Here is a 14,542-nt window from a genome sequence, read left to right on the forward strand (position 1 = left end):
TTAGCACAGGAGGGGAAAAGGCCTAGCAGCGAAGGGATTAACAATAGGATATATGGACATCAAATTGAATTGGTTAACTCTTTCCCATGTTTGGGCAGACCTTTGGCTTATTCAAATTGATGTTACTGGCAACCAAGATAGATTGTTTGAAGGAGTGTGTTTTTGATGAATGAGGAGTGGTGTATGAATGTTCTTGTGAATTGGGATATCTGCCAAATTGGCAGTTTAGTCATGTTTGTCAATTGTGTGGTACATTTTTTTTGCAATAATTTAACATGGTGCTTTATTGTATGTGCGCTAAACAAAACTTTCATATAAGATTCAATTGAACAAAAAAAAGATGTTGTTTGAATAAATACTATCAATTAGTTTAGATGTGGTTGTTTGAAATTTCGTCCGCGGTCCATTTATTTTGCAAATTGTTGATCAGCATTGGCATTTACTTTTGTTTTTCATGCATGACAGGTAAGTTGTTTAAATTTACTAGTACGTAATGTGGATTTAATTGATAATATAGGGGAGGTGGAGGTGGAGGCTGGCCAACTCTGCTCTGCTGCTGAGTGTGCGGGGATTTGCCTTCTCCGTGTTCTCCGCAAAACATGGAGGAGGCAAATCTCAGCACAATCCACGGGCGGAGCAGAGGTCTCCACCCGGGGTTATCAATAGACTTAACTGTTGTCTTCGCCATCTCCTCATTATGAGCCACTCTTTGCTGCAGATCTTCCACATCAGTTGCAACGTTACTGATCTGCAGATTATCTGTTCTTTCCTGAGTGTAGTAGGTCTGTGCCTCATCCTGTTGGGCCTGTAGTGCTATTATAATTAATCTTAATGATAGTTCTTGTAGATGCCCCTCTATGTCCTCTGTATGCCCTTCCTTTTTCATAAGCAAGACCTCTGACCACCTGGTCAGGAAACTGATCTAATCTCGCCCTGCTCCGTCGTGAGTGCCGCTGCCCCCAGCGCTGCTATGATCTGTGTTTGAGGCCCCTGTGCTTCACCTGGCCCCTGTGCTTCACCTCGCTCCTGTTCTCACCATCTGACTTCTCTGGATATTCTTGCCTTTCTCTCTTCCCCCTGTCTTCTGTCTTGCTAATTTTTACCTGTCCTTGTCTTTTCGCCTTTTGTTCGTTTTCCTTGCTCCTTTTTTGCCTGTCCTTGCCTCCCTGCCCTTTTGTCTTTTGCCTTGCTCCATCTTTTCCTGTCCTTATCCATTTTGCCCTTTCTGCCTTTTCCTTTTTACCTTCTTATTCTGAGCCTTCAGCTTTTGGCCTTCTCTTTTCAGCCTTTTTTAGTAATTTTGTCCTCTTTTGCCACCGCTACTGCACCCATGGCCCCAGCAACTCCCACAAGCTCCTGAACCCCCTCACAGCTGTCCCGCCTTCCTGAGCCCTACTTAATAGCACCGCTAGCTCTCCAAATGTGTGCCACCTTCACCAGGGACCAAGGACCACCGTCCCTCCAGCACTACAGCTCCTCGGCCCTCCATGCAGTCAACACCGGCCAGGACAACAACTGCAAGCATTCTTCTCCTATCAACACCCACAGACCTTTCACCTGGCACCACTGTCGCCTCTTTCGCCTTCATCAGAACCCAGGACTCACCCCAACTCACCCGCCGCAACTCCACTGCACCCCAAACCCTGTAATGCATCACCCTCAATGTGTGCTCACTCCACAGACATGCCGCAGAAATATGGGACCTCCTCGACAGCACCTCTCCCGAATGCCACCTCGGAACCCGACATTGCGATCGCCATCCACAAAAGGATACAAGATCACCCAAAAGTACTGCCCTAACCAACCTCTGACAGATCACCCACACCTACGGGTCCACAGACCTGATGGAACACCTGCACTTCAAAAATACAGACCAACCCGACCACCACCCTCTGAGGCACCCTCATCTACAGATCCCCAGACCCTGTGCAACTTTCAACGACTCCACAAAAACAACAGTTGATGGACAGAATGCAGAATAATGTCATACATGCACCTCAGTACAGAGATCTGGACCTAAATCCATTGCTTTTTTTGCTCACCATTCCACTCCAGTTTGAAGCTGGCCATATGGAAATCAGTCTTGACCCTGTCCCTCATGGGAGCAGTCCAGCCCGAACTGCCAAGCCAGGTCCTCCCTGGACTGGAAACAAGCATCCTAGGATCGGTTTCAGGGTTTCACCCCTTTTCAGCCAGGATAGCTTGATTCCAGTGGCATGGTGAGGTTCTGGTCTTTTAAGAGTACAGAGGTGTCAGGGAAACAACACCCAAAGACCCCTGAGTTCCTTCCTGTCTCGGTGCACAAATAAACAGAGACGCGGGCTTCTCGATGGTGGCGTCAGAGACCAAGGTTTATTTACTGCAGGGACACAGAAGTCATAGGAACCACACAAAGGCAGAATCTATGTGACTGTTCAAATTGCAAGAAGTGGGTTGCTCCTTAAATACACGAAATATGTCTTTAGGCAACATTACACGAATATTTTTCATGCCCAACCCGTTTTCCCAAACAGACAATAAACATACATCAAACAATAATTAGTCGTAGGTTTTCGGTATTCGATCAAGTCTCCTTGTCAGTTTTCCATTCTTTGCCCGATCCTCCCCATCATAAAAATCGTATCCTCCCCATTGTAAAAGCCCAGAAGGAGAGGAGCAGAGCCAGGTGTAAGGGATTGAAAAGCAGGATAAGAGGTGTTTATGGATCGTAAACGGGCACGGCTACCGTATTCGGCCTCTCAATCAGGACAATGGACGCGAGAACTAGTATAGCAGGATTGGCCTCAGGCAGGGGAGGCGGCTTGATTCTGCCTAGTCACGCAGCGTCAGCTTCCTCGGGCTTGAGCTTACGTGTCCTTAACAAGGTGATTCTGCCGGGGTCAACGTTCGTCCATTGACTATGTGAGGGCAAGAAACAAAATGGGTGCCGTATCTAAAATGGATGCCATGATATCACAACAGAATGCCCTATTTCTCAGTGAATTCATGCTCGTAGTGCGGCCAAAACACTGTCATGCATACAGTGGATCATTTACGGTTCACTGGTACCAAAATCGTGTCAGTACTACGATACCGACTACACGGGCTCGGATCGCTACAGAACCTCAATGGAGAGCACGGGACCCACATCTGGGCATACCCGTCCCACTCGGGGTGACAAATGCAAAAACAACAGTTGAAGGACAGAATGCAGAACAATGTCATACATTCACCCCAGTACAGAGATCTGGGCCTAAATCCATTGATTTTTTGCTCACCATGCCATTCCAGTTTGAACCCAGCCATATGCAAATCAGTCTTGACCCTGTGCCTTATGAGAACAGTCCAGCCCGAACTGCCAAGCCAGGTCCTCCCTGGACTGGAAACAAGCATTGTAGGACCATCACTGACATCATCACTCCGCAAGCCATCACCTCCACTGACTACACCCTGCTGGGAGACCTCAACTTCTACCTCAACAACCTCCAAAACCCCAACCCCTCCTCCATCCTAGATAACCTCCTCAACATCAGACTCAAACCATTCATACCAGAAACCAGGTACTCAGCAGGACACACCCTCAATCCCATCTTCACAGCAGGAAATGCCATCGCTTTCAGCCGCAACTCCAGAGCCCCCATGGAAGGACCATTGTTGCGTCCACTTCACCCTGAAAACTAATATCACCTGCAAATATCCACACCAGCTCCAGCACAAGAATTGGAACAAGATCTCCAATGACCAGCTCATCCCCTCCCTCAGCAGCTTCGCTACCACCGCCCGAATCCTACACAATTGGATCACCAACTGATTAACACCATCGCCCCTCTCAAGAAGACCACCCACCCTCAGGCCAAGAGAGCCAGTCGGTTCTCCACCAAAATCGAAAAATCGAGACAAACCTGTAGATGCCTCAAAAAGACATGTTAGAACCCTGGACGCGCATCTGACGCATGTGGATATAAGATGTTGCATGGATTTTAATTAACAATAGATATTTTAAAGCTTATTTTAGTCTGCTGATTATTTTTAAAGAAGCTACTATTTCAATTGTTAGCCTAGCTCTTTCGGTGTTTCACTCTCTGGTCCGCAGCGGGGTTTCCCTTTTGAGCGGAGAGAATGTCACTCAATTCCTGATTTTGCTGGCAACCATTTTAGGTGGTTGCCGGTCCTGCGTCTACTCTACTTCCGGGAGATATATATTTAAAGCATGGGAAGCCAGATGATCAGAGGACGCGCGCAGCGGGCATGCTACTGGAGCCCCGATGGCGCGCCTAAGGCAAGACCGTCTATACCAATCCACGCCCGGATTGTGCCTAGCGACAGGGATGCTGCCCATTTTTTTATCCACCCAGTTGAGCGCAAGTCATACTCTGGTAAGGAGCTGTGTAAATTAAATATTTCACCTGTTACTAGGCTCAAAGCATGTGTCTGCTTAGATCCTAGCAAATTGACCTCAGAGAAATCAGAGGGGTGTGTTTATTGCTGCTTTTCATTGCAGCAGAACTTTGGACCTCACATTTCTCTCTCTTCCAATCTGCTACCAAGAACAAGCTGCACACGAGTCCCTTGTGTTACGCGATGTGCCCTTGTCAAAGTCCGGTCTTTGCCAAAAAACAGGTTAGAGATCGGTGATCTCACTGATGCTCAGCACCTAGACATGCTTTTTTCACAGAAACCTGAGGTGACCAAGCGGCAGGGCTGGATTTTTGCATGGCTGTCCCTCAAGGGTTCACAGTATTTAAACATGATAGAACATAAAAAAGGAGGTGGAATCGAATTCATTTATCGCAACACCTTTAAAGCATGTTTTGAGCCCTTTTCTTCCCTAGACTGTGAAGCTTTTCTTTTCAACTTAAAAATATACATCTTTCATTTAAAGGGGCACTACTCTATCGCCCAAAGGGGGGGAAACTGGATTCCTTAGATCCTCTTAGTTCTCTTCTTGAAACCTGCCCAATTGAAAACTTAGTCCATATTTTGGGTGATTTTAATTTTCACCTCGAAGCCGCCACGCATTCGAACACTGCCTCTTTAATCAATATCATGGCTATGGCAAGTCTAAATCAAATAGTTTCAGACCCTACTCACCGGGCTGGCCACACCATAGATGGAAACTTTACTAACAGCGAACTCACTGTGATTGAAATCTAAAGAGATCTTGCCATTAACATGGACAGACCATTCAGCAACCATTTTTGAGCTGAACAACCCTTCCACTGATACAGCCAATAATTTAAAGCAACTATTAGGACCTATCGGACTGGAAGCAGGTTGATAACAAAATGCTCAACTTCCAACTTCCTCATACCCAAAATAAACTAACAGAAAATGTGGAATTAGCCTCATCCCAATTCAACTTCTGTATTACATCGGTTGCCCTTACAAAAAAAACCTTTAGTAAGAGAAAATCTCCAACTGCCCCATGGTTCTCAAAAATCCTCAGAGCTAAGAAACAAGAGTGTAGGTGACAGGAGAGATATTGGAGATCTAGTCATAATAGAAGCAAACTCTCCAACTACAAATCTCTACTGGTTGTATACAAAAGTGTGATATTTATGTAGAAGTGCACCTGCTATGCTAAGCAAATTGAGGAGGTAAAAAATCCACCAGGTAACTTTTTCAGGTAGTCACCAAACTGTCCGTTCTGCTGGAGAAAAACGCAACCAAGCATTTTTTAATAGAAATTAGAGCAAATATATGTCACTTTTGACAAACGACAAGGCATGCTCAGAGGTGTGTGCTTTGACAAATGATGGTTCTCCCAATGTTCCGACCTTCACTGAATTTAAACCGGTCACCAATGATAAGGTTATAACACTTATCCAGCATGCCAAATCAGGTTTTCCTCACGACCCGCTTCCTCCCAGTATGTTCAAACAAACCCCTGAGTTTCTGGGTCCTAGTCTCACTGCCATTTATAACATCCATGTTCACACAGGGCGTGTCTCCCTCTATTGGGAAAAGGGCATCAATTTTTTGCCGTTGCTGAAAAAATCTAGCCTGGATTCCATTGCACTGAACAATTACAGGCCAATCTACCGACTTCCTCTTCCAGCTAAACTGGTGGAAAACAAAAAAAAAGCTAACTATCTATCTGCAAAATAACAACTGCCTAGATGACACCCAGTTTGGCTTAAGGGCAGAACACAGCACCAAATCTGCCCTGATTAAAGCCACAGATGAAATTAGAGCAGTCCTGGATGTAGGTGCTGCTGCTCTGATTACGCTCGACCTGTCGGCGGCATTCAATATGGTCGACCATAATCTGCTACTTAATCGTCTGAATTCTATTGGCACTTCCAAAAAGGCTCATACACTGGTTTCTTCCTTTCTGTCAGGGAGAACACGATTGGTTGCCTAAGGTAGCTACAATTCTCCTTCCTCTGTTCTTCCATGTGGGGTTCCACAGGGCTCTTCTTTGAGTCCCAATCTTTTTAATGTCTAGGTGTCTGAATTAACGGTACTTATTAGATCCTTCAGTTTGGTGTTAACATCCTATGCAGACGACACACATATTGTCTTGTCTGTTTTTAAAAATAATCTGCCACCAATGCAAAGATTTAGACAGAATGTATGCTGGCAGTCAGTTCCTGGATGAGCTCACACTGTCTCAGGTTAAACTCAGGAAAAACTTTGGTAATTTCTCCCAAAGCTGGTCACAGAGCTGGTGGCCAGATAAACTGGGGATAGCACCCACCCCTGCCGATTTTGAGGCACAAGAAAACTGTATTTACTTCGCTGGTCCTTCCTAAACTAGACTACTGCAACGGGCTCTTTCTTGTTATGCCTGAGAAGCTGTTATGTAAGTTGCAAATGATTCAGAATGCTGTCCCTAGGCTTTTTTTTTAGGAATTCCCAAATTTCAATCAGTTGGAAAACATCTTCAGAAGCTGCATTGGTACTTGGTTAGGAGCTGTTTTATTTTTAAGGCCCTTTGTGTTTCTTATAGGGCACTTCATGGTATTGGTCCTCACTTCCTTAGACGCTCACTGAATTGGTATGTCCCTAGAAGACATCTCCACCCAGAAGGAGCAAAACTGATATCCACACCCAGATTTCAAAAAGCTAGCTGGGGTAGTAGGAGCTTCAGGGTAGCAGCCACTAAGCTCTGGAACAGTCTCCCCAGTCCCATTAGAACACTGCCCACCCTGTCTTCTTTTAGGAAGGCCCTGGAAAGTGGTTGTTTGATAAATAGAGGACCTTGCTCACTCCGGACTACCAGAGCCAAGACACCATTTGGCATTTGTGCGCTTAACAACTTTATTAAATAACATAACATGAAGGACCTCAAGACCTGGCTCTTCAACGAATCCATGTGAACTTCCGGGAGCTGTGCCAGCCACCCCTCCAGTGCCTTGAGACCCTTTTGGGTGAGTAGCTGCGCTATACCAACCCGATGACTGATTGATTGATTGAATGATTGATAAGTAGGAGGGAATGGCCCAATAGAGTCCCATGGGATATACCTGAGAGAGAACCAAGATTTGTGGTGGAATATATATGCAGAGAGTGATGAGCCTGTTGCTAAGGGCACTGTGTTTTCACTTCCAAACCGGGTTGCATAGCAGATAATCGTGAAATACTTGATTTAACTTTTATTTTTGAGGTCACCCATTTCCTGAGTTGGCTGCTCTTAGCAACCTGATCGTCGGCCTTACTATGCTGTTGCTGTCTTGCAGGTTTAGATAATTGATGTGTCATAACCTAATCTATAGTTTTTTTCTTCTTAGATTGTCTTAGTTTATTCTGATCTTTAGACGACGCCCCCCTTATGTAGTAGTAATATCCCCTTATAAGATATGCAACACACTATTCTCAGGCTGTAGAGTAGCGACCTCAGGACTCCCAGGGGCAGATAAGTGATCTCTTTCAACAGTTATCTTTAAATCCATCCCTGCCTTGGAATGACATCTTGACATTTCAAGATTGCCTTCACTTGACGAAGGACCTATCATCAACATGGGAGGTGCCACTCTGGTAGGGTAATCCACAAGTTCTTGACAACTAGCTTCCCATGTGGGTAATGCGACATCTGCAAAGTCTGCTCCTTTCTCCTTGAGAAACTGGAGTATCTGAGGTCATGCCTTAGATGAAGAATTCCCTGCTGTCTGAGAGTGGTGAATGGCAGTGCAGGTTTTCTGACAGAAAAGCCTGACCATAGAAGTGTTATTGTCTTTCCTAGTTATAGCAGCTGACTAAAAGAAAGCGGACTGAACAAGTCTACCAATAATAGCTTCAATGTGGCTTCATGGGGAGCCAAACTTTGTCCAGTACTTGCAAGTGTTTGACATCTAAATCCCACTGTTGTTTGTGCTGGGAGGCCCTAGAGCGTGGATCTGGGACCAACTTTATTCCTCCAATTGAATACGGGTTCTATTGCCTCAATCTGTGGGTGGGCCGGACTCTTTGTTTGTGTAGATGGTTTCTGAGCCCTATGAAGCAAAGACCTGAGGCAATCACCCAGCCTGATGACATTCATCTCTTCCCCCTGAAAAGATTTCAGGATGAGGCAGGGTTGAGCAGCAGGGCCCGACCGCTGCCCTGTACTCTGGTGCCTTACACGGTATTATGATAGAGGCACTCAAAGCTCAACCATGACGGCCTCTACAACGCAGACCAAACCCCGAATGTGACTTAACAACACATTCCTTTACCACAAATGCCTTTACCATTCACTTCTGTGGTAAAGAAATGAATGGTAAGGGTGTAAACTTGGTTATGTTTGCCACTACTCTGACTCCCCTGCCCTAAGTACTAAATTGCATCCCCCCACCTGCCCTGGCACTAAGCACTAAATTAAAACCAACTACCTGCCCCCCTGCCCTGAGCCCTAAATTACAAACCCCCTATCTTCCCTTAGCCCTGAGCCCTAAAACACCCCATTCCTTTAATACTTCCCCCAAACACAGCCCTTAAACCGACCCCAACCCCCTCCTCCTGTCCTGAGCCCTAAAAACGTGCCTCCTCCTTAAAAGTACCCTGACCCCTTGTTCCTCCCTGAGCCCTAAAAACTTACCACCGACCCTCCCCCAAAAGCGATAATAGAATCGAGCCCTAAAATCTTGCCACTGATCCCTGCCCCCAAACGAGACCCCCAGACCCGGCCTGTGACCTCTTCCCATTCTGACACTCTCACTCCTGTTTCAAGTCCCAGCCCATTCCGAACACAAGAGCACATTTGCCTTACCACCCATGTGTGTGGTTTAGGCAAATACGTTGTACGGGTAAGGGTGTTAGGTTTGCAAACTTCGGGAACAAGTGGCTCTGGTCGCATATTTCCAGATGTTTCCTGGCTTACACAAGATGAAATTAATATGGTTCCCATGCACGCAGAGATTTGTGTGAACATTACCAGTGATCATTTGAAAGGTTCAGTACAATAAAAGAGACAGACTGGCTTCCGGGTCACTGAAAGACAGACAAGCTTCTCGCCATACCACACATAAACCTGCATAATTTTTTCTTTCCACAAGTTCTGTTGCTCCATAGAACTATGTGGCATTGTGTGATGTTACAGTGATTACACTTGCATTAAATATTGTCTATTTGTGTAATGTGATGTGCAATGCAATACAATACATTTTCTACATGAGTGGACGTATTGACGAGAGAATGTCTCAGTGAGTGATCTAGTGCTCATTGTTTAGTGTTGGGTCTCTAACCTGACACTATCAGCATGAGTAAAAGGTGGACCACACACCATTGGCTACCCTGGGGATCCAGCACTAAAAGGTTGCACTTGCTACTCAGTTTTCGGGACACTAAATTTCAGCCACAGGATGCCAAAAGTAAACTGTGTAATCCCACAATTGTGGCTTACTGCCCTCTGGGTTCAAACCAGTTCAGCAACCCCTGTTCTAGAATAAGGGATAAAATGCAATGCAGGAAGTGAAGAGGTGATAGTGTGGTAAATTGAAGAACACCATGTTGTACCTGTTTGACCCTTGTGACACACAATATCATATTCTGGCAATTGTCTTGATCAGATCTTCAAGATACTGTGATATAAATGCATTGCAGGCGTTGAATACAACATTATTGTACAATCTGTTTACAATGTATTTGTTCTTATGCCCCTGCAGACAGGAACTCAAATACTAAATGAGCAGAATGAATGGCAGCTCAGTAACAAGCTTTCTGCTCCTGGGACTATCTGAGAATCCTACAATACAGATCATTCTGTTTGTGTTATTCTTCTCTATATATTTGGTCACTGTCATTGGAAACATTATCCTGGTCACAGTCTGCATCTACGATCCTAAACTCCATACTCCAATGTATTTCTTCTTGTGCAACCTCTCCTTCATAGACATCTGCCTTTCATCAATTATTGTACCTAACATGCTTGTTCAACTTCTAGTTGGAGGGAAAATCAGCTTCTCTGAATGTGCCACTCAAATGTACACATTCCTACTTCTGGGTTGTGCAGAGTGTGTCCTTCTGGCAGTCATGTCATATGACCGATATGTAGCCATATCCTTCCCATTGCGTTACACAACCATCATGAGAAGGTCTGTTTGTATCACAATGGTGGTCTGCTGCTGGATAAATGGGAATCTGATGGCAATCATGGGTGTGTTTACAACACTGAGGCTGCCTTTCTGTGGACATAATGTTATCGATCATTTCTTTTGTGAGTCCACAGCACTAGTAAGGATTGCATGTGGCAACACTTTTGCTCCTGAGATGGTGATTTTCGTTGGTGGAATTATAGTGCTGCTCATCCCAAGCCTCTACATTCTCTTCACCTATGTCTGCATCATAAACACCATCATGGCAATTCGCTCTTCTGAAGGTCGATTTAAGACCTTCTCCACATGTGCCTCACACCTGGTTGTTGTCATCATATTCTACAGCACTGCTACCTCCATGTACTTGAAACCAAAGTCTGCAAATCAGGATAAAATGATCTCTGTGTTTTACACCATGACACCCCCAATGCTGAACCCCATGATCTATAGCCTGAGAAACAAGGATGTGAAGATGGCTTTGCAGAAAGCTAAAACTGAGTGCCTTTTCATTTAGTGTAATGCATGTATGTATTAATAAGTTATGATAGCATAAAAAAGTAACCACTTAGGAACTGAAGAAACATTTCAAATACAGTAGTAACAATTTTATTGTTTTATCAATGATTGTGCAACAGAAGCCTCTTCTTCATCAAGACTGTCTGACCCCTCAAGGAGTGTCGCTGAGCCAAAGATAGCAGTGGGCACCTGAATGAAGGGCCCCCAGTCCATTGGCCTGATGAAACATAAAACCTACATTGGAACATTGCCTGTCACACATTGAAGAGCCCCATGGAACACCCCAAATGCCAATGTTTTGCCAAATGGCACCTAATCTGTTGAATGCAGGCTGATTCCTAAACCAAGGAGGTTGGCCCTGTGACCACACAACAAGACTTAATGGTGGTACTGGTCCAAAAGCAGGCAACATGGTGAGCAAGAGCTGGCTTTGTGCCACTGCAACTGCTAGCTGTGGACCACTACAGCAAGTCAGTGTAGTTGATGGTGGGCACAATGGACCATGTAGCCAAGAGGTCTCATTTATAGGGATGAGACCTAGGGTGGCACAGCTAGTCACCTTTCTGAGCTGCCCTTCGTTAATATGAAAAGGAAGGAATGCACCATATTTATCTAATATGGAGCATTTCTATACTTTCTGCCAATATTGGTGCCGTATCGGCAGCCTAGCGCCAAAGCAGGCACCCTTGCACTACGGTACAAATGTGCCTGTGTTGTTGGCAGGATAGTTTTTGTGCAGGAAGGGTCATCGACCACCACAAAAATAATCCTCAGAGGCCTTTTCCTCTTTCTAGTGTGTTGCAGAATGCAACACACATGGAAAAAGCAATACACAAAGAGAAATAAAGTAATTTCACCTGGTTATGCCTCACCTGAGGAGACATAAGGTTTTAGCACATCCCCAGCTTTACGTGGTCTTGCAAACCTGGGTAAGCTTTAAAATCCATGGGTGTTGCATGGGAAAACCCACTGAAATGCCCATGGAACGCCTCCCGAATGCAGAGTATGGCAACACAGCGGCTTGCACTGCCTTGCCTTACTCCATATCTATGAGGTCATTCAATGTCATGCAAAGTGGCTTTATGTGACCTCATAAATATGATTTTGTAGTTTGCGCCAGAGTGTCAGAAAAAGTGATGCTCTGACTGCGCAAGGGGCTCATACATATGCCCCTTGGTGTCAACAACTTTAATTACAGGCAGAGAAAACCATAGCTCTGATGAGGGTGCTGCTTTTGAGGAAGAGTTGCAAGCATTAGATTTGTGCAACAGAGTTCCTCAGCCAAAGGTGCGACTTGCACAGTGCTGCCAGGATATCAGAGGGAGAACACCAGACGACAGCCCTCAACACAGATGGTGAGTAGGTGGCAGATGACACCCATTCTTCACTCTCGGCCATGAAGACCTAAATGAAAATGTTCTGAAAATCATTTGACCTAGTGCCCCCTCAAATAGCGGAAAAAATCTCAACCGACTGATTGTAGATCAGATTAAAATAGGTTCCAGCTGCTACCCACTGAAGACCACCACAGACACGGTTGCCCCTCCCTTTCTGTCATTTGGTTATAGAAAGAGCATTTCAAGCAAAACAATAAGAAACAGCCCATAGTTTGCCAGTTCTACGAATACCAAAAGGGACACCATAAACAAGTTGCAGAACACACCTTCCTTGAAAACAAATGATAACCACATCATGCTTGCTCCTTAGAGCATTTGAGTGGGTGAGGTAAAAAAATGAAAAAACATAGCACCGGGGCACTTCACCGAAGCACATGCATTGAGTATCATTTGGGCTACATTCTGAGAATTGTCCCATCTACAGACATGGGGAGAAACAAAACTGCGAAAGGGGCTACTCAAAGGAGAATAATGCATTGGAATTAATACATGGTGTAATTACCAAAAGTGATCGAATCAAAAATAAATACCCATCTCTGGCCAACAGGTTATAAAGCTTTATAAGACCCCCTAGGCCATGCTGGACACCAGGGTCAAACTAGGAGAGGGCACCGTATTCCATTGAATGCGCTGCCTCCAGGGCCATCATGAACGTGTGCATCACGTGGGCAGCAAATTCAAGTGAAAAACAGAGCGGATTTAAAGCAGCTGCTCTGTGTTTTACTGTCAAGGCAGAAACCCGCCTGTAATTTTAAGAGGGGAGAGAGATGCCCCTGCAGGTGGGTACAGTCAGTGACTGCACTTTCTTGCAACGGTATGTCTGGGGGGTCCATAGTCACAGTGCGCCTCCAGACAGCTTCTTTGACTCTGAGCCCATATCTATAAAATGATGCTGGTGCAGAGGCAAATAGATTCCCTCATTTGCCTGGGTCCACTCCTCCATGCAAACATGTGAACACCCTCTGATGATAGCACTGGCACTATATGTGCACTAGCGCAATCTGTCACAGAAATGACCGGACCCTTCTGAGATACCAAAGTGGCCCGGGGCCCTAACAGTCAGAGCAGAGGGTAACAAAGCTTGACTGCAAGGGAGATGGCCATGTATTTTAATCTCCTACAAAATGCATGTCTCTACAGGTGCCAAATCATTGTCAGTGGGTGCTGTTATAAGCAGAGCACTCAGACACAACAGTATGCTGTTATCTTGCCTGCTTACCTCCTCACCATTACCCATGGCATCAGCAGCCAGAATCTCTTGTGGGCCATCTTCATGTTACTGTCTAGACCTGTAAGAACTCCAAACATGTTGCGTGTCAGCAATAAGCATTGGCACAGCCAATAGCTCTGACATTGGTTGCCGGCCATGTGGCAGTTCTTGTTTTGTTTGTTCATGGACCCTCAAATCTAAACAAAAAAAAATTGGCTAAAGGCAAAATTGACCACAGGACTTGGCTGCATGCTCTATCTCACAGTGAGTGGGTGAAAGGAAATGTGAATAACACAATCTTAGACTAATGGATGAAGTCTGGCTGAACACTCATAGTAATAACTATGTTGTACACACTTTGAGTAACATCAAAATGTCTTGGTTAACACAGACCTAAAAATGACAATCTGTCTGGCTGTGGCTCTTAGACTCTTGCCTTTTTAGAATGAAGGAAGGGAATTAAGGGAAAGAAGGAAGAAGGAAGGAAGGAAGGAAGGAAGGAAGGAAGGAAGGAAGGAAGGAAGGAGGGAAGGAAGGAAGGAAAAACAGGAAGGAAAGGCAAAACAAAGGAAGAAATGAAAGAAAGAATGATTGATTGCAAAACAAGGAAGGAAAAAAGAACGAAAGAAAAAGACAAAAAGAGATAAAAAACTAAGAAAGAAAGAAAGAAAGAAGGGCAAAAAAGAAAAAAGGGAAGAAAAGAATGAAATAAGGAAACTAAAAAAGAAACACAGAAGAATAGAAAGAATGCAAAAATTAAATAAATAAGGGAAATAAAGAAGACAAGAAGGAATGAAAAAGGCAGACAAAAGAAAGTAGGAGATGTGGGGAATATGGTTGTTTGTTGAATGGCAGGGTGAACCACAGAAAGTCACTAAATTATTCTCCGCTTAACCCTGGGTAATTTTGCACTAAAAGCAATAGGC

General features: G+C 44.8%; 1 protein-coding gene across 1 annotated transcript; it reads left to right on the forward strand.

Annotated features, from left to right (window-relative positions):
• The first annotated feature begins 10,083 nt into the window (after positions 1-10,083).
• LOC146822278 (olfactory receptor 2D2-like) lies at positions 10,084-11,007 on the forward strand. The gene has a single exon (XM_085610013.1). The coding sequence runs from the start codon at positions 10,084-10,086 to the stop codon at positions 11,005-11,007; it is 924 nt and encodes a 307-aa protein (XP_085466139.1).
• The last annotated feature ends 3,535 nt before the right edge of the window (positions 11,008-14,542 follow it).

The sequence above is a fragment of the Triturus cristatus genome, chromosome 6 (genome assembly GCF_964204655.1).
Source record: "Triturus cristatus chromosome 6, aTriCri1.1, whole genome shotgun sequence".
NCBI classification, from domain to species: Eukaryota; Metazoa; Chordata; class Amphibia; order Caudata; family Salamandridae; genus Triturus; species Triturus cristatus.